A 25,577-nucleotide genomic window follows, 5' to 3' on the forward strand; every position below is an offset into this window, starting at 1 on the left:
ACAGCTCAGACTGGAGAGTCCCAAATCGATCTCAGGGTAAAACACTGAGGTGTAACTTTACTGTTGTCCGTAAAAAGAGCAAATGTGTGACTGAAGTGTCAGAAAGGCCCTTTAGATGCTTAATTATTGACACTTGTCAGCGTCGTCAAAATTATTGCTCTAAAATCCCCCTGTGCAAAGTGCTGCATCAGACTGAAACCTTCCACGAGTTAAGTGACATTTGTGAAATAAAAGCAGAGGGAGGAAAATATGACTTGAAACCATCAGTTTAGTCAGAAATAGGAAACTCAAGTAGCTTTAATATGTTTAATATGGGTGGGTCTGTGAATGCCACTTTCTTTCTGGGCTTATATGAAGCTTATTATAAAGTTAATATGCGAGCTATTCCAACAGTGAGCCTCAGGATGGTGAAAGCCTCGAGGTGTACGAGCTCGATGATGGTCATTTTTCAATGTTCTGAGAGTGGTACTGTATGTTCATGTTTTGTTCAAATATTCAGGTGTCCTATTTATAGATGTTACGATACGTGGTGGTAGGAATGATGAGAAGACGAGGATGATCAGGAAAACAGGATTTAATTAACAAAACTCAGGAACCACAACACACGCTATACATTAACGAGAACGGACCAAGAGGGAAACTAAATACAGAGACTGATGACAATAATGAATAGGAGACAGGTGACATGGATGAAGATAATTAACTAAACACACAGGTGAATGAACTGAACACAAACGAGGAGCGGGAAAACTGGGACACAGGACTGAACCAAAAACACTAAGCAGGGGGAAACACAGGACACACATGTAACAATAGAGAACAATTAAAGGAACATTTACATAGAAAAATAAGGTTATCCCTTTCTGGCTATGATCATGTTTCGTGTCAAACTGACCCATTTGGAAAAATATCACATATAAACAGTAACCCTTTAAAATGTATGATTCTTCTCACATATTACAAAACAAGTACACTGTATTTAAGTGTTTTTTTAACATTATTTTTTCAAAAATGAAAATATTACTGTATAGACAGTATTTAAAATATATATTTTTACAAATGTCACTGAAAAAATTTGATTTTTTGTGTGCTTTCCTGAAGTTCAAACAGTGGAGCAACAAAAATGTACACCTTCAACTAATGAATGTAAGCCTCTCCGTCTTAATAAAGGTGAATAAAAGTCTGTCAAATGCATAAATGTAAATACCCTCAGAGGGTATATTTCATAAAATGATCACAAACTGCATATTTTTTTATTTTGGGTCTGGGCACCTGCCCTTAACTATGAAATGTACATGTCAAGTTGACCCGTTAATGTCACAATCATAATAAACATTTAGGTTACACTTTATTTTAAGGTGACATTGTAATATTACAGAGAAATATTAACTACATGAGTTACGGTTAGGGTTTGTCACTTGTAATTGTGCATAATTTTCTAAGTTATTACTAAGTAGCCTACATGTAGTGACGTGTAACTAATTCACCTTAAAATAAAGTGTTACCAAAATTTCATGCGCACATTCCACAACAACTGAAATAGTCAAACATTTTCAAGATTTTTTTTTGACAACTCAAAAATGTAATGCTGAGTAATACTAATGTACAGTTTGTATTAATCTTGTACCAATTTGTACTATGCTGTTTAGTTATAATGTTGTTTCTTTTTTAAGTGCTTGTAGATAATGGACACTAATGTAAAGTGTTAGAGAAATGCATTAACCTCCGATGACGTCTTTACAGCATTCCATCTCTTAAATCAAATAACGGTCCTAATTGTAACATATTTGTGGTCAAATAAGGGGACTTTCCTTAATTAAAGGACACAACCCACAAGAAAGACACAAAACATGACACTGATTGGCATCGGGACAGCTGGCTGTTTAAGACTAAACCAACCAAACAGTTCAGTTATCACATGATCTATTAAAATTCTTGTTCCACTTGTTATGTAATAAAAGCGATTAATATAAGGTCCGACTGTGAAATTAACCACTTAAAACTTGAAACATAATTCAGTATCTAATTACACTGTCACATGAGCACTAAAGTGTTGCCAGGCTATATTACACCCTAAGCCTCAAGGACACATCCCAAATCTGTTTTTGTCATTCCATTTCATGTGTAACCAAAATAGGCAATGCATTTATGAATTCACTGAACAAGGAACAGTCTCATGCACTGCTTCTGTCCTCTGCCTGTGAAGAAGGATGATGATGTGTCATCCTGTTGCTGCAATTCGCCAGATAAAAAAGCAACAAACTCCCCCTTACTTTTCCACCAATTCTATTAGGATTTGAATTATTAACAGGATTTTATGAACAGACCTCAAAATCTCTATAAAGCTACCAGCAGTTCTAAAACGATTATTTGAGCAGGCTATGTTTTGCAAGAAACTGATACCATTCCAGGCTTCGTACTTCAAAATCTCACATTCAATGCAATGTGTTACTTGCAGTTTCTTTGCATTCATAGGCGATGTGAAATTGACTAGCAATTTATTTCTGTGTACAGAAATTAGAGGGTCACTTCTCTCGCATAATATTACATTTGTTCATTGAAATAATGAAATTAATCAATTCTTATAGCCCAAATAAAATAATCCATGCATTCAAATGAATAAACATTGATATATTTGAGTGAGAGAAAAGCAGCATGTAATTAGTGTAGTAGCCTATGAACTCAGTAATGTAAATGCTACCTAATTATTTACTGTATTTCACGAGGTCTTCCACACCTCAGTTATTGTACCACCATTTCAAAGACGTTTAGATCAAATATTGCCATATTTATGAGGGATATTCTGCGCGTTATTTACAATTAAAACAGCGCGTGAGAGCACCGTTCTCCTCAGAGCGCGCGCCTGGCTGGGATGAGCTCGAGCTGCCCTGCACTAAAATAAACGGGTGACGTCAGTCCCAGGGATTGAATCGTTTCTCCGCCTCCGCCCTTTCCCTGCGCCGCCATGAGGAGTTCAACGTGACCGCCGCCGAGTACAACCGGCCACAACAAACCGAGCCGCAGCACGAGAGAGACATGAGCGGCTGCACGTGGAGCGCCAAATGGTCCCGGTGCGAAAAAATGGCGCGTTAGTTCCCGCGCATCTGTTACTATTGTGTAACCATGACAACTGAGCCGTGCTCGCTCATGTGCCAGCATCATGCCAGGGGAATTCTGATAATGAATACTAGCATTATATTGATGGAGCAACAGGTGCTCTGCACATTATTCATATGACATCCGTTTCTTTCTAGAAGCTTCTGCTGTCTGCACGCTCACGTTCAGGCCCATGCGTGTGTGAAACAGAAGTGCTGCTTATTGTAAAGCAATATAATCCTTTATGCAAACACAGCGCTCGAGAGGGATTTGTAAATAACACGCATATATATTATATTGTATTGCATTGTATATTGTATTTCATGTAATGTGTTATTTATAGTATACAACATATATACATATGCATTTTCTATTTAATTTTGTATAAAATGTATTTTATATTTTTTAAAGAAAATGTTTTAAACATTAAAGAATATATATATATATATATACGCTCACACACAGTATGTATATATATATATATATATATATATATATATATATATATATATATATCAGTGCTGTCAAATCATAAAACATTCAAGTTTGTTTATATAGCCTAATACATGCGTGTATATTATTATATTATATATATATTTAATGCAATGTGTTAATGTCTTAGTGCTATTATTAGTGCTGATATTAGTGCTGTCAAATCAATTAATCATAAAAAAATAAAAGTTTGTTTATATAATACATGCGTGTATGTTATTATTATATATATATATTTAATGCAATGTGCAATGTGTAATATAATCTGTATATGTATGTATTTCATGTATATTAGTGCTGTCAAATCGATTAATCGGTCTACTAACAGATTGTGTATAGGCTATATATATATATATATATAGGCTACACAATCACACACACACATAGGCCTATATATATGTGTGTATGTGTGTGTGACTGTGTGTGTATAGCCTATAGCCTATATATTAAATGTGTTTTATATATATATATATATATATATATATATATATATATATATAAACACAATCTGTTAGTAGACCGAGTAATCGATTTGACAGCACTGAAATACATAGGATATATATGGACATTTAAATAGACATTTTGTGGTGCTGTCGTAATTACATTGGTAAATAAGTCGAATTGTGAAAAGCATGCGCCTTTTAAAAGGTAGCCAATGGTGTGGCTTGATAAAGCATTCTAAACCCCTTTATATAATCTTTGTATAGTATATCATGCTTTGAAGTCAATCCAGGATAAGGCGCTCATAAAACACGTCCCTGACACGAGCTGTTATTGTGCACGGAGAGAGAGAGAGCGCGCGCAGCAGCATGGTGGGACACGGGACACGGGAGGGCGGACGGTCTGCTGTAAATGGGTTGAGCTCTGAAAGCGCCGTCACACACGTGAGGCTCATGTGACTGGAGCTCGAGACGTGTCTGCAGTCACAGGGTTTATTTAACACGTACTTCAAACCCACCCACATACACTCATTTAACCAGCAGCGGAGCCGACAAACGCCTCCTGCATCTACACCTCACAACAACAGCAGTTTTGCGTCCTACTTTTGAGGGACCATATCTGGAACGAAAACTATTCGAAGGAAATACTTGTGGACTTTGACGAGAGAGTAAAGGATCTAGTTTTTGTTTTGCTATATACACATATATTTTAAATCAACCCTATTCTTACACCACTAAGACATATTGATAGGGTGAAATGGAGAGGATTACCAGTGCTCAGCCTCCACCATGTATGGCCAAACACAGTATGGATATCTCTGACATGGAAAGGTAAGTCAGTTTTCCAGACGCTGCTTATTCGTGTTTCTGAACGCTTTCTTGAGAGATTGATCTTTCATTGACTGTATTTTATTTTGTTTTATTTTATAGAATGGACTATCCGATGTATATGTGTAAACCCCGGCGGGGAATGAAGCGCAGTGAGGACAGTAAGGTACGAAGCGCGCAATTACGCACAAAAATATTTGCGCACACTTTTACTTGCCAACTTTGTATAAATGTATTTTAGTGTTCTTAACGAGATTTAAACTGCACAATTTATTTATTATTATTTAAGTTTGTTTTAAATGATTTTTACGCATGGAAATTAATAGAAAATGTTAACTCCTGACCTCCAGGATACGTACAAATTGCCTCATCGGTTGATCGAGAAGAAAAGGAGGGACCGAATAAACGAATGCATCGCGCAGTTGAAGGATTTGCTGCCCGAACACCTTAAACTCACTGTAAGTAATATGGGAGTGGATGGGCTCACCTCACTATGTTGTAGTGTAAAGCGCCACCTGCTTGTTGATCATGAATAAATCATGTTTGTCCTGCTTTTGGATTAGTCACCCTCCTATAATGTTCTTGATGTACATTTTTAATTGTAAACATCACATGTTAACTTTTGGCACAACATATCGTGAATCTGGCGTTAGTTCATTATTCATACGTCAACAAGGCGTGTTAGATTGTCTTTTGGAGTATTTGAATATTACTTGCACGCACATGTGCATGCACTGGTGAGCGGAGAGGAGTGTCTTCATTCCTGCTCGACGCAGGTTTGTCCTCTCTGAACCGCTGTGGAGAGGGTTACATAAGAAAGATCAACATGCTTATCTGGGTTTTTCCTGTTTTAGACTCTGGGACACTTGGAGAAGGCGGTTGTGTTGGAGCTCACGCTCAAGCATGTGAAAGCTCTTAACAACCTGCTGGAGCAGCAGCAACAGAAGATAATTTCCTTGCAGAACGGAATGCAAATCGGTGAGTTCACGATAATGCAATGTGTGACTGCCGCAGGAAGCAGCCAGCCCTGCTGAACTTTTCACCCACCCCCCCCCCCTTTGTTTTCGTGCACATTACAAAATAAAGAAATTGAGACAGACTTGTGCAATGCAGCAAATGATCTAGACTGTTGTGAAGGAACGCATTGGCATGCTTTCTAACCCTTATGGTTTTATTGCAGGTGAACAGGGCAATGGGCACTTAGAAACCAGTGAGGAGATGTTCCGTTCCGGGTTCCACTTGTGCGCCAAGGAGGTTCTTCAGTTCCTGGCCAACCAGGAGACCATGCGCGACCTGACACCTGCTCACATAATCGACCACCTTCAAAAAGTGGCGTCTGAGTTCATTCAGAGCCCGCCGAGCCCTCGTCTGGACGAGCCCGCTCCCAAACCCCAAGAAAGCAGGGAGAAACCGGCAGGCCTGCAGCCCAAAGCAGCAGAGGGCCACGCTAAAAACTGCGTTCCCGTCATTCAAAGGACTTATCCCCACTGCAGCGAGCAGAGCGGGAGTGATACGGATACCGACAGTGGCTACGGAGGCGAGCTCGAGAAGCGTGACCCGAAGGCCCAGCTGTCGGCCTACTATGGCAAAGACACTGGGGATCTCAAGTATGGCGGCAGCATTAAAGAGGAGATGGATGAGCCACAGGCCAAGCGGCAGAGGTCCGACTCTTCGGAAGACGAGTCTCTGTCAGGGCATGAAATAGTGGGCGGCCACAGCCCCTACATGAGCTTTTCTCCACACCAACCCCTGTGCATGCCCTTCTACCTCTTCCCATCTGGTGCAGCATACCTGCCCATGCTGGAGAAGTGTTGGTACCCGGGTGCCATGCCTGTGTTGTACCCAGGCCTCAGCGGGTCCCCAGCGGGCATGTCTCCAGAAAAACTCCCTTCATCCTTGGCCATGTCCTCAAGAGTGAGCTCCCCCGCCAGCCCTCCGACCTCCATGGACTCTCCTGCACTCCTGCAGGCCCTGAAACAAGTTCCCCCGTTAAACCTGGAAACCAAAGACTGAGGACTCGCTCTGGGGTCCGCCAACAGCCCGCTCTCTGAATGTTTTGGTCTCGAGAGTGGACTTCCCTGCTGAATAAGCTCCCGAAGAGGGTTCTGTTGAAGAGGGCGCAACGACAAAAGTTCAAAGCGCCCTCAAACACGGCAAACAGCTGTTCTGATTCCTCTCAGAAGTACGACGGCCTCCCTCCAACCGCAGAGACACACACACACATACACACTCGCACACTCTTATCAGCTCCCTCAACAGCCAGCAGACACACACCCAGACATGGAACGGTCCACGTGGAGGCAGACGGGTAAAGGAGGTCCCGTGCAAAGCACTGTGAGACACTGTGAAGAAGGTCAAAGCAAGGACAGTGAGCACTGTCCTTCCAGAAATAGGACCTGGGGCGGGCGAACGGCTGCACTCTGCACTTATGCCGAATGTTTAAGTCGAAAACAATAACCCAGAATGTGACGTGCAGACGGTCCCCCAACCATAAAGACTTTGCCCTTTGCACAAGCACCTTTTCATTTGTTGAATGTAAACAAAAAGTCATTTTTTTAATAAAACATCACCCCTGTAGATGCTGCTTTTTTTGGACATTTCTCTGTGCCGTGGACGCTTGATCAGGAAGCTCCACTCTCTTCTGCTTCTGTGACTGCTTTAACCGACAAGAACCGTCCTTTTAGACTAGAATGCTACCAAATAAATGTCTTTGCTTTGGCTGAGAGGAGCACAGGCGCGTGCACGCTTCCCATCTTCTTGCATAAACGAGGACGCCATCGACTCCCGAGACGTGACGCTCGTGTAAATACGGGAGTGATGTAACCATGGCTCCGCTGTAGCTTTTGAGTTTGTCATCCATTCGTGCACGTAGGTGAAGTTGTTGTGAGGTTCTGCGTCCTGTAATTATTTTGTTTATACTACTTGTACATCTGTATTTTTGATACGTGACCCACACATTTATGTTTTAGACAGCCGAGTGCTGTATGCCATGAGATTGTGTACATAGCTTGTTGGACCTAGACTCGATCTGCATCATGTTCTGTGTTCATTTCTGGTCAAATTAGGACAGATCTTTATTCATGCTGTTGCCTTTACCTGTTTAAAGCAGTAAACATGATGGCGGATATCTACATTTTTAATCCTGGATTCAACATAGAAGCAAAAGGAAGTGAATGTAATGTTTAAAACAATATATTAGTTTTGTATAGGAAGAGGTACTTACTTTTTATTTTGGGACCTAAGAAAAGGTTGTTTGATGTATATATTTTGTCTAAAGTATTGTTGACATACAGTAAAGAAAAAGTATTAATAAAGGTTTTTTTTCCTGTGGAAACCATGTGTCTGAGTGTGTGTTGGAGAGCTTGAACATGTTTAGCTGGGAAAACAACCTCGCTGTTTTTCCCATCATCACAGTTCGCCTTTATATAACACTTACATAACCCATAAACTTGATTTGTCTATGCAAATCCTTTAGACACACAATATGATAAGAGTCAGGTTACAAATATTCCAGCCTCACAGATCCTATTCCTAACTAAAGTCCATGAATTTGTCGATAACAAAAAATGTCAGGTTATGTGAGGCACTTTTTCTACTAGATTAGAAGACGTCTATAACACCAAAAAATGAGCAAAGAACATAATCGTTTATTATTATTATTTGTCTTTGCAGGCGATTTACATACTTAGATGAACCACGTCATTTCCTAATGCTCGTTATCTGTTGAAATAGGCTAAGTCTCACCGTCACCGCGTGTCTGGCTGTGTGCTCGATCCAGTGCAGCTTCCCTCTTCCTCCTCCTCCGCCGCCCCGCTGGGATGTGAACAGGCAGCGGAGTAATAATCACACACACTGGGCCTCACATGTAGAGCCACACGGCACTGAAGCATGAGCACAGCAGCACACACACGCCACACATCCAGCACAGTCATGGCAGGACAACAATAATAGTATTATATGTTGTCTGTAAATGAGTAATATTTTCTGTAAGTGATAATTAATCGATAAATTACTGTTTTTAGAGGTATAAAGTGTTACCTATTTAGTCAATTTGGTTGGGGTAGGATGGGGGAAGATGCCCCCATTAAGAACAATGTGGATTTATCTTTAAATAGTAAGATATTTAGATAGCCTATATAAATTTAGCATGTGCAGGATGATGACGCATCACCCAATGTGTTATTATAGGAAATTAATAGAAACATTTGTTAATTTTGTTCAAATATAGCACAAAATGTCAACTATTAAGTACAGTAGGTTGGGTTAATTATTATTAATAATTATATATTTTTAAAAAGTGTCATTCATGTAAAAGAGCAAATAAAATATTGTATTCAAATTTTTATTTTGACAATTGAGTTAATAATTGAATTGTGAAGACAGACAAAGCAGAATAGCAGTAAAAGAGATTTATCAGAAAATGATTCTATGACTATCTTTAGGCCTATTTAAATGCCCAGATTTGATTGAAGATATGTCATAATAGCAACACTATGAATGCAAATATAATGATTCCACCCTACTAACCTATAGGTTTTAATGAAAGTGAAGATGTTTTAATTCATGAAAATACTGAAAATTAAGCCCATTAATTACAGTAATTAAATGCCAATTGGGGTCTTCTGTGTCATCTTACCCCAAGGGTCATTATTGATCTTTATTGATCTCTTTCATCCAAAAATGTGTGTCCACAGATCCCTCATTAACCAATAGACACAAAAACTTTGATATTTAATACAATTTCATATATCACTATTTTCCAGAGACACAGAATAAGATCAATTAACATCAAAACTGTTTCAACTGACTACATTTCAAAAATGTTGATATTCAGATGAACAAAATTAAAAATTGGGTAGACATTCATCAAAAGTGCTGAGATGAGATTTTGTGTCATCTATGGTCAGAAGAAAAAAATTAAGGTGAGGGATTCAAAAGTATTCAAAAGAGCAAACAATATGATTCGTTTCTCAAACAAACAAACAAACAAACAAACAAACAAACAAACAAACAAACAAACAAACAAACAATCAAACATGACTGTAATAAAAAATTCAGTTACAAAATAACATTAACGCAATAGATAACCGTATAATAGTGAAAATGTTTTCAGTAAACAATGTCAATTTACATAATTTATGCTGCTTGCAGCAAGTATGAGGTCCTGTTCCGACAGAGGTCTCATCCCCCTATTATAAAGCTTTTAACGCCATCGCGTGGAATATCGATGAACTGCAACGAACCTCTTTTTACATATTTACATGTTTTTACAGTATTTATTCCATAGACTGTAAAAAACGTGTTTTACGTGTTAATTTATATCTTGTTTTAATTTATTATTATTTTTTAAATTAATTATGTTTTAAATACAATAATGCATTTGCATGAATAATGTTTATACGTTTAATGCAATGCATTTAATAAATATATGTATGTATTTATTTGTTTGTTTGATAAATAAATAAAACATTTTTTGTTTATTTAGATTATTTAGGTGACAATCCAAAACAAAGATTACTTTATTTTTAATAAATACATTTTGTTAATAAATTAACGGGTTTTTGTTTGTTAGTTTTTTTCTGCTAACAAAGAAATCCAAAGTTTTCCAAATGTTTATTTGCTTTTTTTCTTGCTTGTTACTTTTATGCAAACACTTCAAAGTGTCCCTAATATGTATTTAAATACCTTCAACACAACAGTGTGACTCGAGTTTTCGCGAACTTTTATTCTGAAAGATTTCCGCATTGTTGTGTCGATAGCGACAGCGACGCGTTTATTGTGCGTCAGTAGTTGTCACATGACCACCTCAGCCGCTTCCTCTTTCTCCTCGATTCCCTCCAGCAGGAACGGAATCTGCCCTGCATCATCCTGACCATAGAGCTCATCCAGCAGCGCAGAGCAGAGATGATGGCTCTCATCCACCGGCTCATGGACTGGTTCAGGTCGCTCTTCTGGAAGGAGGAGATGGAGCTGACGCTGGTGGGACTGCAGTACTCTGGAAAAACCACTTTTGTCAACGTTATCGCTGTAAGTCCAGTTTAATTCCTCAAAGTTTGAACACTGAAGCTTGACTGAGCTGTTTATGTTATTGTTGTCATGTCATAGCCTGACAGGGGGTGCAGAACAGACCTTTTTATGAGTAATTAGGAATATGGGTGTGATTTTTTTTTTTTCACGCAATGCTTGACGTTTTAGATTGTACATGAAATATGAATTACAAACCTGTTCTAGTTTCTCCAGGTTTGAAGATTGTTTTCAGTGTTATGACTTTTAGGGTGGATGAGATTCCAATGGTGTGCTTTAGTGTTTTAGCTTAAATCGTATGTAAACAAATTCATAAATAATGTAATGTAATATACCTACTACAAAGTCATACATGTAAATTAGGAATTATGGCTTTGCTTAAATGTTGACGTCGGTGCCCAATGTCTTTTTGATTTCCTTCATAGATAATTATGTGATCAATCACTGCTGAAAACAATCCTGCCTTTCTGGAAGCTCCTTGTGGTTTTGAATTGGTTTACCGTCTAAAGTTACCCTGTTGTAAGTTTGTGACACTAAAAATGTCACAATAATGTTTTATTTGAATGCAAGTGGAGAATTGCATCTTATTTAAACATAAACCTGGAAACAACCTTGGTGTGGCCTGTATTTGGAAAGGTCTCTGAGCACACCAGACTGAATCTGATATTAGGCAACATGCTTAAATGCAAGTGACTGTCCCACTGGGGGTTCGGGTCTACTGAGGCGGTTGTAAAAAAAAAAAGTGGGCCTTTTTCAAAGTTTCTGCAATGCAGCACAGTGAGTTTACAAAAGCCAGGGTTTCTAAGGTCACTTTACTTTCACAACTCTACATGATGGTCTGAATTCAAAGAGGAAAAGAGAAACATCTCTTCCGTTTTCAGCATCTCGCACTCGCAGGTGTCATTCTAGTTTCAGAGAATGATTTAGGCCTATGGGTTGTTCATTTAACCCATTATTTTTTTTTCGTTCTGTATTTGTACCTTTCTAAACAATTCTGTCGGTAATTCCTCACTCATAAATGTGAACCAATTAAGTTTCAATTTGCATAATTGCAACACTTAAGTTTTTTTGTAATATGACCTTCAAGTTAGCTAAGCTCTTTTAGATTTAATATGGGGGTTTTTCAATATCTCGCTCCATGAATAGTTATGGTCATATTTTTAAAGGAAAGATCTTGAAGATCTCTTGAGACTTATTTTAAAATCCACATGGTTTAAAGAATGAATCCAATCATTTTGCTCTTTTGCACAATTTACTGAATCATGTGACATGACACTCTCTGGCCTGTGATACCAAAAATTCCCATTACGTTCACTAAAAATACCTATGAGTTGCTGAATTGTAATGTTGACTTCCTCTTGTGCGTGTTCATGTTATTTTGTGAAATGTCAGACTGTTAGATTGTCATTTTGTAGATTTGTTTTATCCATTTAATTGTAATGATCTACATGTTTATTTTCCATAAGTCTGGTCAGTTCAATGAAGACATGATCCCTACAGTCGGCTTCAACATGAGGAAAGTCACCAAAGGCAACGTAACCATAAAGGTTAGTCTCATCTGTGCTAATTATCAAGGGTGGTTTTGTTGAATCCAGTTTAACACTCTTTCATACACATCATATTGAATTATATAGTCACATCACGTTACATCACCAATGCCTGCAATCATGTCCAACCCTGTAGCAAAAATGTGTTGTTCTCATGTAGATTTGGGATATAGGCGGGCAGCCGCGGTTCAGGAGCATGTGGGAGCGATACTGTCGGGGCGTCAACGCCATAGTGTGAGTATAATCTGCTGTCTGTTCCCTCAGACACTTTTAAAATGGTTTATTCCACTACCCTATGCGATACTTGGTTCTGATTGGTCAGTGGCATTGAGCAGTTAGATAGGTCTGTTTAATGACCACTAAATTGTATCTAGGAGCTAGATGAGAGAGAACTTAAAATTAGGCATATTATATTGTTGCTAAATATTCTTTGCTGGTCAGTCCATAGAAAATGGTTACTAAATACTAATATTGTATTTATTTGATCAAAAATACAGTAAAAACAGTAATATTGTGAAATATTATTACAAAATGTATTCTGTTGCAATATATTGGAAATTAGTTAGTTGGCTAATATTGGCACTTTTACAGTCTAACTCCAGTCTTCAGTGTCACATGATCCTTCAGAAATCATTCTAATAGGCTGATTTGCTGCTCAAGAAACATTTCATGTCCATTAATGTATTTATTTGTGACGTAGCTGTGTAATAAGTGGGATAATGTACAGTCAACCAGTCATTAATCGCAAATTAAATTGGGACTGCTGTGCTTTGTCCTGATCACCCAGTCAAGATCTATTTAGCAATATTGACTGGCTAACTGTATATAATCCCTTATATAAAGTGTTGTTTACATTACTGTGTTATTATCAAGGCTCCATAAAGAACTGTTGGTGTTTTCAGGTACATGGTGGATGCTGCAGATCGTGAAAAGGTGGAAGCCTCCAGAAACGAGCTACACAACTTGTTAGACAAGCCACAACTGCAAGGCATTCCTGTAAGAGAATTATACTAATAATAATTGTATTATTGTAGCTGCTGTGGTGTTAATGGAAGACTGTCTGTGTTATTAATACTTCCTGCTGTTTTATGACTGCTGGATTTACCGAAACGGCAGGAGCTCTAGCCTAGCCATCGCACCACACCTTGTCCAGATCTTTCCATTGCTGCTGTGTGGTATTTAAGGAGCATGACTAAGCATCTGTACCGTCAGCTCCTGTGGTCCGAGATGTCCTCACTGGTCTTATCTATGGCAGAGAAATCCGCACAGAGGAAACAGTTCTCTCATTGATTATCTGTCTGTAGGGAGTGATGGGACGGCTACCATTTGCTAAAGCCAACCATTTAAAAAGACAGCTTTAGCACGCTCTGATGTAGGACCGACACCCAAATACATAAATCTTTAAGCACTGAAAGCAAAACTGCCAATGTGAAACATGCAGTTTAAATCTAAAGACAATTTAAGAGGTACGTTGTGGGTGATTTATTGTTACTTTATCCTTCACAGGTACTTGTCCTTGGCAACAAAAGAGACCTCTCTATTGCACTAGACGAGAAACAACTCATCGAAAAGATGTAAGCTGCATTATCTGATCTTTCTTCACGCTATTCCTTGACTAATAAGTTTGGGGTCATGAGAGTGAGAGATTCATTTAGTGTTTCCTGCTTTATTCAGACCCATATATCGCGCAGCGGTCTTGTACTGGAAGTAAAAACTCCATAGGGAAATTGATTTTGAACAATAATATAAGCCTTTAAAGACAGACCTACTGTGAGTGACGAGGTTGTTGTTAATTGATGGTATTTGCTTTTACTGAAGACTTCAGCCCACTTTATTTCAGCTCATTTAACAGTGGAATTCCTGGTGGAAAAACTACATTACCCATGATGCTGTACAGGAAATTACACCAATCAGAAAGTCGAAAAAAAAAAGCAACCTAAATAGCTCTTCAGCTCCGCCCACTCCCATGAAGCACTGCGAATGACGCAGTCGAGTCGATCTCTCTATGCTCTCAAAATAATGAAATGTTTGTATTTTTATGCATATTTTGCATTGTTTTTAATTCAATTGTGCTGCTCATGGGATTGTGGTTCTTTTTGTCTGATTTTCACAAACTGTTTCACCTAAAATCAATGTTTGTAATGTTGGGATTCACCTTGTAAAAGGGGGTGGGCACTGTTGAACAATCCTGATATGATCTCTGGATGCTTTTGATTTGAATGGAGTTTTTTTACATTAATAACACTGCGTCGCCTTCCTCTTTTTAGACTTCTCCTAAATAGACTATGGCATTTTTATACTCCTGCTAGCACTAAACATGTCCACATTGGAAGATTTTTTGTGGGGGGGTTTTCTGGGATTTTGTGACATTTCCACAGTCGGTTGACAATATATCTTTAGAAAAAGTTCATGTGAGGCTACTCTCAAAAAGGGCAAATGATGTTTCCTTTTCTGCAGGAACCTGTCTGCGATTCAAGACCGAGAGATCTGCTGCTACTCCATTTCATGCAAAGAGAAAGACAATATAGGTGAGAGTTACTGCATTTTCTTTTTAGATTTTGTCCAAAGGTTCAATAAACTTCCATTAAAAATAGATTTTTCTGACTTATTTCATACTGTATGTGCGGCTTTACTGGGTTAATTTGGAATAACCAAATTCCTTGAAGAAGTGAGGGTGAGAAAGGCACAAAGAACATTATGTGCGTTCAGAACTGGAAAAAAAAGAAGAAAGGTCTTGTGGAGTTCAACTATATTTACAATACTGAATCAAATGACTCATAAACCACCTTACTTGTGACTCATTCACATTTCAGCGATTAAGAGCTGTTTTGTTCCTTTTAGTTAGATTTTTTTTTGTCGCGCAGTACAGTTGTGGTGGTTGTGATTTCGTCATTTCCGCTAATCTGAAAAGCCATCCATTTGCATCCATTATACTACAGTATAATGGATGCAAATGGATGGCTTTCACACATTACATTACTTATTGGCTTTACAAATAGCTAATTGGCTAAGAAAAGACCATGTGTTTTCTGTGAAGCAGCAGTTCCCAAAATATGACACACACACACACACACACACACACAAAACTACTCTGAGCAAGAAAATATTTGTAATACTGAAGGTATGTCCCAATTTGCGTACTTATGCACTATTCAATGCTGTTTTGTAATTGTAGCACAAATAGTGAGTAGTGTTCACACTGAAATTCCAAATACAAAAAGTACACTTTAAATACTCGGATGATGCACTTAATAAACCGAAAAAACCAAAGTGTGGAATGTTGTAAACTTCATGCACTCTGTCACAGCTTTAGTTATGTAGTGGAGGGGGAGGGGCTATCAGACTCAGATGTTGAATGACCAAATAACCTTATAAAATGCATACACTACATGGTTGAGAGCATAGTGCATACATATGTATAAGTGTATAGTGTGTCATTTGAGCTTTAGGTTGGGAGAGGAAGTGAGGTGCATCAGGAGATATTATATAATTGTCATAATTGTTCATCTCTTCCTCTCTCCACGTTTTTCCTGCAGATATCACATTGCAGTGGTTGATCCAGCATTCAAAATCTCGGAGAAGTTGAGATCAATCCCCGTCCTACCCATAACCCCAGCTCCCAGCTCAGCCCAGCTCCTCTTCAGAGCGACGCATCTGTCTGTCCAGTAGCATTCATTCTCTATTACACAGACTGTCAGTAACACGTCCTCACCCGTGGGCCTCAGTCTCCACTCAACTCATGATTTGCTATCATTCGGCCTGTTTTGTTGGCTGAGTGGATTTTACTTTACTTTGACCATTGACAAAGCGATATAGCTTAGATCCGCTTCGGAATTTGCCCCCTTTCCCTGTGAAATAAGTTTAGAGAGCTGCTTGTATTATTTTGTATAATTTATAGCGCGAAAGCATTTTACTCCCTCAAGTGAAGTCAAAGGGTGGTTCGAATGGACATTTTTAGAAGCTAGTATTGTGCATTTAGAGCTTCAGTGGATTTTAAATGTACACTACCATTCAAAAGTTTGGGGCCAGTTGGAATTTTTTTTAAGGAATTAATCATTTTATTCAGCAAGGACACTTTAAATTGATCAAATTTATGTTGCTGAATATTTTTGTTTCAAATTAATGCTGTTCTTTTGAACTCTCTAGTCATCAAAAAGTCCTGAAATAAAAATGTATCACAGTTTCCACAAAAAATTAAGTAGCACAACTATTTTTAACATTCGTAATAATAAGAAATGTTTCTTGAGCAGCCAATTACACTGGAGTAATGATGCTGAGAATTCAGCTTTGCATCACAGGAATAAATTCCATTTTAAAATACAGAAAAATAGAAATCAGTTATTTAAAATTGTAATATTATTTCACAGTATTTCTTTTATTTTTTTATCAAATCATAATCAAAATCATAAATGCAGCCTTGTTGAGCATAACCGACTTCTTTCAAAAACAAAAAAATCTTCCAGACCCCACATTTTTATTGGTAGTGTACTTTCAGTTGATGTTTTTCCTTAAATCCATGTGCAGAGCAACTATTATTTGGGGAAATAATCATCTTTTATATTTGCCTTTCAGCAATTCAAGGAGTTCTTCCGGCTGATTATCACATACTTAATATTCATCAAGTTTTATAATGCCTCTCCTCACGTTTTTCAGATCGTCTCTACAGCTCTGTCTAAATCTTTTCCTATTTGAGGCTCATTACAATAACAAAACCCAGCTCATTAATATCCATGGCCTACAGCTCATGGACAAGCTTCACATACAGTAGCCTTGAGCGTGAAACATCTCAATTCTTCTAATGGGATAAAGTGTGGACTGTGTATCGCTGATGGTCATCTTGGCATTTACATTAATTAGTGAGCATTAAGTTAAGTGCCTTCTGCAAATACTCACATTTATTACTGCCCAGAATGGATATAGTGTTATATAACCACGAACAGCTAGTCTAAACTCCATGTAGGTGCCATATTAATAATTTAATTACTGATTTTCATTAAATGGCCATCTTTATTGTATATGCATATATACATGTTAGGACCCCAATCATTACATAATTATCTGATTGCTACAGTAAATACCCATTACTGGTTAACACACAAAACTAAAATGCTAGTTTTGTTGTTGATCTTTAATTTGTTGTTTTATCAAGCCCCTAAAGGTTGCGAATTCTTCCTGTCTTGTAAATATCAGTTTTATAGCAGCTAAAACAACATTGCAGTTGTCTTCTGCTATAAAATGTTATTATTTATGACTTAATAGTGACTCCCTGACTATTAGCTGCATGATTCAGTGGAGTAATTTTCCGCCAACACGTTGCTTGAAGACTTTCTGCTGTAGCTTTCAGACTGTTCTTGCGTCTCTAATCTACCTCAGAGGTGTCATGAGCCACAGCCAACGTTCAGAGAGCTGTGAATGGAAGCTCGTTTTCACAGGATAAAAAAGAAATAAGGTAATTGCAACCTTTTATATCACAATTCAGACTCTCAATTGCGAGTTTATATCCTGCAATGCTGACTTTAAAAAAAAAAAGTGAGATATAAACGCGCAGTTGCAGGTTATAAAGTCTGAATTGCAAGATATAAACGCATGAAATGTGAGATAAAAAGTTTCAATCACCTTTTTTGTGTTTTGGTAGAAACAAGCTTCCTTAGATGATGAAAGATATTAAGTCTGAATACATATGCATGTGTTGTTTTATGAAGCAGGCCTTAAGATTTCTTCGTATCTTGTGTTGACACTCGGATTATATCTTTAAGACATTTGTTTTTTTTATAATTCATGAATCTGCCCAAAAAATCTAGGATTTAACTGAGAACAAAGCTTTAGTTGGGCTGCCATAAAAATGCCTGATAGGTGCATCGATTGCTGGCGCTTTAGCATTAAATACAAATATTGTTCATCCAAATACTAGTTGGTGAATACACTTATTAAAAAAACATATGCATCTTTGCCCCAATAAGCTGTAATGATTTTTCTTAGAGGAATAATTCAAATGATGTGCGCTAGTGTTTTTTTTTTTTTTAGAAAAAAGTGTTGTTATTTTTTTCTTGTGTGTTTTGGGGCTTTTACGGAATAGGCAGGACTTGAGTCAGTTATGACTCAATTATGATCTTATAATTTAATGTATATGATTGTTCAAGATTGAATGATGTTGAATCAGTTTATAAAGTGCTTTAATATGCCACATGTTTTTTTCCCCCCTCTCTTTTCAAATCAGCTGTCTCACATGAGTGCCCAGAAATGAGACATTTTGTTTTTAATCACTTTTTAATTCCTAAAGTACATATTAATGATTGCTGAGTCATTCCTGCAGTCTTGTAATGGACATGAATGGAGGTCAGGCTTTCACCGTTCACATCTCTCTCTTCCTCTGTGCATTCAGACATGATGTGTGCTGTCGGTACTCACTCGAAGCAGCAGGTCTGTGGGCAATGCTTGTTTCCTTGTGTTATCTCTGTGCATCAATATATTGAATAGTGTCTTCTCTTCTTTGTGTGACTATCAGTATCCACACATAAAAACCAATGGATCTGTTGCTGACTTTGTATATAAGAAAATGTAAAACTTATTTGTTTTACAATGTGCTCTTATTTGTGTCTCCTGCATTATTTTTTTGTTTTGTGATCGCTCAATAAATAGTTTTTTTTAGGGTGACTGTAAGCCTGTGCATTTTGTCATTTTGTACTGTTGCATTTGTCAAGAGGAAGTTGAGAATGATTTGTTTGGCTTTTAATGTTCTAAAGTGATGTAATCAGCAGTTATTCTGTTTACAGACAAAATGTAATCATGCAAACTCATTTGCCTCCACTTTTCCCTTACATTTTTACAACAATTGTGAAGTCATTAAAGCTTAAATAACACAAATGGAAATATGGTCATTCAGTAAATGCTAAACTAAAAATATAGCGTTTGAATTTCTTTGTCTTCATGAAACGGAAGTTGTGATAGTCTCTTCTTCCCTATTGTAATATAGCTGAGTGAGACGGCTTCTTGAACAACAACAACAAAAATGTAGGGCGGGACTTGATTTTGTCCATTGGGAATTGATTGGATGGTTGTGATTGCTATTGCCGTGATGTCATGTGAGTGACAGGTTGGCCCGCCTCAGCACAAGTAAACAGGTCATCAGAGAAGAGATGTCGCTGCAAGAAGAAGGTGAAGTTATTTTGATTAAAGATTATGAGGGCACATGAATAAAACACTGCAATATTCTATAAATATTAAGAATTGTCCGATTTGATTTCATGGTGACTTAAAAAGTTGCCATTCTTTGTCTAGAACTTCATGTATTTTTTTTCCTGTGATGCTGTTTAAACACTATTGAAGGAGCTCACATGTTGAGCACTGTTTGCCTGCTTCAAGTAAAAAAAAAAAAAAAAATCACACACAGCCTAGATACATATTACAACAAAATTAATTTTAAAGATGTAGGCTACACGCGTTTTAAAGATCATAAGAATAAAAAATAACAGAGTTATTTATATTAAGATTGAAAATAACGAATCGATCATTAGTATTTATTATTATTATTAACTTGAACCGACTATATTTTTTATTTTAAAAAATGTAATGTTCTCAGAACTTAATTCTCTGGTCGTCAATGTGTTGTTGCAGTGCGTAATGAGGCCGCATGGTGGCAACAGAGGGCCATGCAGAGTGTGTGTGTGTGAGGTCGTTTCTAACCAGGTGCGTGTCAGCTTTCAAATCCTGTTCTTATCTTAAAAGCATGGCATAGTGAAGTATCTGATCATATTTAACAAATTACTGTTAATTTATCGAAATATACATCAGCTAGATAACTGTTGTGATCCTTGTAGTATCTTTATTGGACCTTTTGTGTGTGTGTTAAGACTCCATAGAACAAAAGTTCACTCATGAGAAACACTGAACATCGTAGATAAAAACACTTTGAAAGGTTCTCTTAAGCTTTTTATTTGACTATTGCTGAGCCTTTACTGTACACACTGAACTGGAATACAAGGTTATGTTCCATCAAATACAGAGTCCACTGGTTGACTGTTAAAGTCACCATGAAATCAAAATGGACAATTCTTGTTTATTTTTTTAATGAAATATTGCAGTGTTTGTTATAAATGATTTATCCATGCACAATAACTTAATCAAAATAACTTCCCCTTCCTCTTGCAGCGACATCTTTTCTCTGACAACATGTTTAACGACGCGAGGGCGGGACAACCTGTCACTCACATGAGATCCACCAATAGAAAACCACAACCATCCAATCAATTCCCAATGGACAAGATATACGTCACAATAGGGAAGAAAAGACTATCGCAACTCCCGACTTTAAAAATGAAGTGTCGCAGTGGAAATCATGTGTTCGGTATCAGTGTGAACAATAGAGTCCTTCTTCTTTAATTTGATTGACCTTCTCTATCATTTTGACATTGACGAGCGCTGTTATACTGCTGAGGAAGTTACGACAGTCTTTTCTTCCTTATTGTTGACGTAGCCTACTGTATATCCATGTGAAACAGCTTCTCAAACGAGAAAAAAATTTCGGGCGGGACTTGATTTTGTCTATCGGGAATTGATTGACTCGTTGGATCTTTGTAATTTGATATGGTTGTGATCTCAGGTGAGAGACAGGTTGTCCCGTCCCTTATTCAGTTGCTGAATTCGAAACTCTTACTACTTTTACAATATCTTTCTATGACAATAATAGTAAGAGTAGAATGCGGTTCCGAATTCACCAAGTGTACCGGGCATAAGAATAAGACTGAATGTGTTCATGTGTCTGTTACGTCTCCCCATTACTAGGTCTAGAACTAATAGGGAAAGTAACATAGAAGTATTAAATTTAGTTAAATAAATAACAAAAAAAAGAAAATAGGTTCAGCTACTGATAACAACTTGTGTTGAGATGAATCAGACAGAGACAGATTTCGTTGAGTGCTTTTTAGTAGGTCGCAATAGTAACCCAATAGTTTTACAGTTTGAAAGTGAAGAAATAAATATTTACAGAATATACACAAATGAAGAGACAAAACATAAAACACAGGAGAAAGGGACAATGAGCGGTGCTAAAGCAAAGAAATAAACATAACAAAACCCTCTAATCTTAACCCCTTTGATATTCCTAAACTATCAAAGAAATACACGAAAATAAACAATTTTCCGGCAACGAATCACCGACTAAACTACACTAAATAACAAACATAAATACATGAGGTAGCATCCGCTCCTTACCTGATGTATATAAACAAACTCAAACTCTAACGTGTTGCATTATGTAGATCACGTGACAGACTAACTATCCCTTCTCATTGTGTCTGGGAAGATCGATGTCGTACGACAAAGTCACGCACCAAAATAAATCAAATAATACAAACTTAGAGAAATAAAAGAAAAAACAATCGAGGAGGCTAACAGCGAACAACAACACAGTGACACGAGAAAAAAACACGCCTCCTTCCCTCTGCTCGTCACTTCCAGGTCTTTATATGGAGAGGGTGAGTTCGGATTGGTTCTTTAGGGGGATGACGTCACGTTGGTTAATCATGATAAATACGAACCCACCAATCTTGCGACCTAAGAATAAGGACAGCAGAGAACAAAAGAAAAGGGGAGGGGGGGAAAGAAAACACAACCAAAATACGACACAGACGTAACAGTGTCACATTGACGTCTGTAGCTCAAATCCAAACTACAGCTGGTCTTATTTAAAACGGCTCTCTGTATCATGCCAGACTTTAGTGTAGCAATATAAAACAACAGGCTTTCACATGAGCCCTGCCAAATCAATTTCTGCTTTTCATTCAACACAATAAAATATTTAAAGGAACATTTGAATTTCGTGCATCAAGACTAATAAATCAAGAAGGTGTTTTGAGAGGTTGTTTTGGGTCCGGAGGCATTAGCGTGTTTCTTAAGTACCTGGCCTCAGTCCTGCGGTTTCCAGACACCAAACAAGATATTTTATCCATTCATTATGTCAAAACTTATGAAGGTCAAATACAGACACCTTCTCTGGACCGTGTTCTACATCACACACCCCTGAGGTTCTTTAAAACAAGGTAGATTTGTAAAATAGTTCATGTTTTGGGGGAGAAACATCTCAGGAGACTTAAAAACTCGTAGGTTCCAAAAAATAGGGGTTTACAGCGATGCCATAGAAGAACTATTTTTGGTTCCCCAAAGAACATATCAGTGAAAAGTTCTTCAAAGAACCAATTTTTGTGAAGAATATTTTAGTCATCTAAAGAACCTTTTGTGGAATGGAAAAATGTGGATGTTAGAGGTTCTTCATACCATCAGTGTCAATAAAGAAAGAACCTTTATTTTTAAGAGTGAAGGTTGTATGTAATATGTTTTAAGAGCAAATCATGGCTTCCTTTATGTTGATACTTGATATGATAAAAGTTTTACGATTTTTACTTCTGGGCTGAACAGTAGAAGATAGACAGGTGTAACTGACTTTACTCTACAGACAAGACTGTTTTTGTACACAGCTGGAGTTTTACCAACCCCTGGAGAGCAACAAGGAACATTAAAATAAAACCTGCACTAATTAATCCCATTTAGTTGAGTATAATGTACAGCTGGCAGGATTTCTGTTGTGGTAATGAAGTAAAGCTGTGGATGGACCAAGGTGTTTGTTGATGAGGTGCGTGTGTGTGTGTGTGTGTGTAGTAGTTTAAGTGGGTAACATGGGTTCAGTCCTGTATGAGTTTATACAGGGTCATGTGTTTGGCCTTTATTCAGAAAAAGATGCACAGGGGTTGTTAAGAAAAACATTATTCTTTTATTTATAGAAAATAAATAGAAATTTTCTATACATATAGAAAACGTTTTTCTAATTTCTGAGTTCAATGATTTGAATTCCAACACTTTCCTGCAATGGAATTCACACAGCTTGATTTTGCATTTAATTTGTTTTCCTTTTTTTTTCTATTCTAGTATTCTATTATTTTTCTATTTTATTCTATAGGCTATTCTAATATCATTTCTATTTGTATTCTAGTTTTAATACCCTTGTTTATTTTAATCTAGTATTTTTGTTTTAATATTTATTTATTCTGGAATATTAGGTTTAATATATTATTTGATTCTAGTATTCTAGTTATATCATTTTTTTATTCTAGTATTCTAGTTTTAATTTCTTTTTATTCTAGTATTTTAGTTTAATATATATTTTTATTGTAGTATTTCAGTTTTAATCTCTGTTTGATCAGACTTCCAAAAGTAAGTTGATTCAAAATTGGATTATAAATATAATAGAAACTATAATAAAAACTGCTAAAATATGAGAAACCATTTTTTTGTAGAAAATTCTTTACTCATGTACAAGCAACACACTCTTTAATCACACACACGCACGCACGCACGCACACACACACACACACACACACACAGTTTATCAGCACTGGAGCAGAACTGGAGGAAGACTGACAGCTCTCTGACAGGAAGCTGATGGTGATAGGAATAAATGGGAGAGGTGCTCTCACGCCCCGGGCTTGTCACCGTGCCTGCGGCCTGTGATAATAAGACAGCGCTGCCCCACTAAGGGTAACAGATTATGCATTTCTCCTGGAAGGGGACCATGGAGAGAGTACATGGCCTGTGCAATTAGGAGCATCAGTGCTGCAGGTCTTTTTAAAGTCTTTGGCAAAGTTTAAGTGCACAGAATTACACAGAAAGCTACGATCACGGCCACGAAATCATGGAACGAATTCTTAATTTGTGGCCATGATAATTAAAGGGATAGTTCACCCAAAAATGAAAATTCTGTCATTAGATTACTCACCGTTCCAATCCGAACCGTCGACTTTCATTCGTCTTCAGTAGCCTACACAATATCTTTTTGGGTGAACTACCCCATTCAAGTCTTCCATTCATTTATTAGTTTCAAATGGGTGTCGTTTTGGGTTTTCGCTCTTTGAATCAAATGGGCCGCAGTTTATAATGGCGCCACGTCAAAACTTTGTACACTTATTGAGTGTTATTTTATCTTTGCAAGTTGTACATGTTCCTCCTTCTCCCCGACTCTCAGAGAAAAACGATTTCACTTTAACCTCCAGACAACGTAATGAGCGAATGAATCGCACCTTTTTATTTCTCACTCTTCGCCGGAGCTGAAAGCTCTCACCTCTGCTGGCAGAACTTGAAGTGCTCAGAGTCCCTGCAAATTGTCTCTCATCCTCTCGTTTATCTGCTCGGGGAGAAAAGCCCCCATGTCTCTCGTCGCCTGTTAACACGGACACGATGTTCCTCTTCAGAGCACTCCAAACGGAGCTGTGATATGTTCTTATTCATCCGACAGGAGCTGAGAGAGAGAGAGAGAGAGAGAGTCCTGTGCTATTCTTTGACGCTTTGGAACTGCAGCATGTTTTAACCGATTAGGCCTATGCAGCTATATTTCATAATATAGCTTTTTATTTATTTATTTATTTATTTTTGCTTACTCAGAAAATAGATTTTGGCTAGACTTATTCAGTTTAGTTAATAGTTCAGCTAATAATGCAACACAATTCCTGAACATTGCAACTTAATTGTATTGCATGCACAATTAACTGCACTGTTGTGGGTGTACACTCTTTCAAATATTTGCTTTGTTTTTTGGCCATAGAACAAACATTTTTGGCTCCCCAAAAAAACTTTCAGTGAACAGTTCTTAAAAGAATCATTTTCTTCTAGTGTGAAGAACATAATTTAAAGAACATTTTTCCACTATAAAGCACCTATTGTGCAATGGAAAGGTTCCATGGATGTTAAAGGTTATTCGTGGAACCACTGATGGCAATAAAGGACCTTTATTTTTTAAGAGTGTAGACGATTAAGAGTTGATTAAGGGTAATTTAAATCATTCTAACTCCCTCATTTGAAAATAAAAGTCCTGCACTTACAGCAATCAGCCACAAGAGGCAGCAGGTCTCAGTTTGATACATGTTTGATACAGTATTAATAAAAAATAAAACAGGTTTTACAGGTTTATCAAGCAATTTTATTTGAGCACATCTATCACTATTTTTTCCTCTAAAATACAGTGCATTATTGCATATCACAAATATATATTTTTTTAGCATGATTTGAGCTTTTTGTGATGTAATTGTTGACATTTTATTGTTTAATGATGTTACTGAAATGGAATCTTGACAGACAGTTTGACATTTCGGAATTTTCCCATTCA

General features: G+C 37.3%; 2 protein-coding genes across 2 annotated transcripts; both read left to right on the forward strand.

Annotated features, from left to right (window-relative positions):
• The first annotated feature begins 4,523 nt into the window (after positions 1–4,523).
• On the forward strand, positions 4,524–8,190 carry bhlhe40 (basic helix-loop-helix family, member e40). The gene is made up of 5 exons (XM_056248599.1): positions 4,524–4,859; positions 4,959–5,022; positions 5,207–5,314; positions 5,711–5,834; positions 6,037–8,190. The coding sequence occupies exons 1-5, from the start codon at positions 4,786–4,788 to the stop codon at positions 6,867–6,869; spliced, it is 1,203 nt and encodes a 400-aa protein (XP_056104574.1). The 5' UTR covers positions 4,524–4,785; the 3' UTR covers positions 6,870–8,190.
• A 2,452-nt stretch (positions 8,191–10,642) lies between these two features.
• arl8bb (ADP-ribosylation factor-like 8Bb) lies at positions 10,643–16,220 on the forward strand. The gene is made up of 7 exons (XM_056248603.1): positions 10,643–10,883; positions 12,347–12,427; positions 12,588–12,661; positions 13,330–13,423; positions 13,934–14,001; positions 14,885–14,955; positions 15,964–16,220. The coding sequence occupies exons 1-7, from the start codon at positions 10,761–10,763 to the stop codon at positions 16,011–16,013; spliced, it is 561 nt and encodes a 186-aa protein (XP_056104578.1). The 5' UTR covers positions 10,643–10,760; the 3' UTR covers positions 16,014–16,220.
• Positions 16,221–25,577: the final 9,357 nt, after the last annotated feature.

The sequence above is a fragment of the Rhinichthys klamathensis genome, unplaced genomic scaffold (assembly GCF_029890125.1).
Source record: "Rhinichthys klamathensis goyatoka isolate OS25496 unplaced genomic scaffold, OSU_Roscu_1.1 h1tg000056l_1, whole genome shotgun sequence".
Lineage (NCBI taxonomy): Eukaryota > Metazoa > Chordata > Actinopteri > Cypriniformes > Leuciscidae > Rhinichthys > Rhinichthys klamathensis.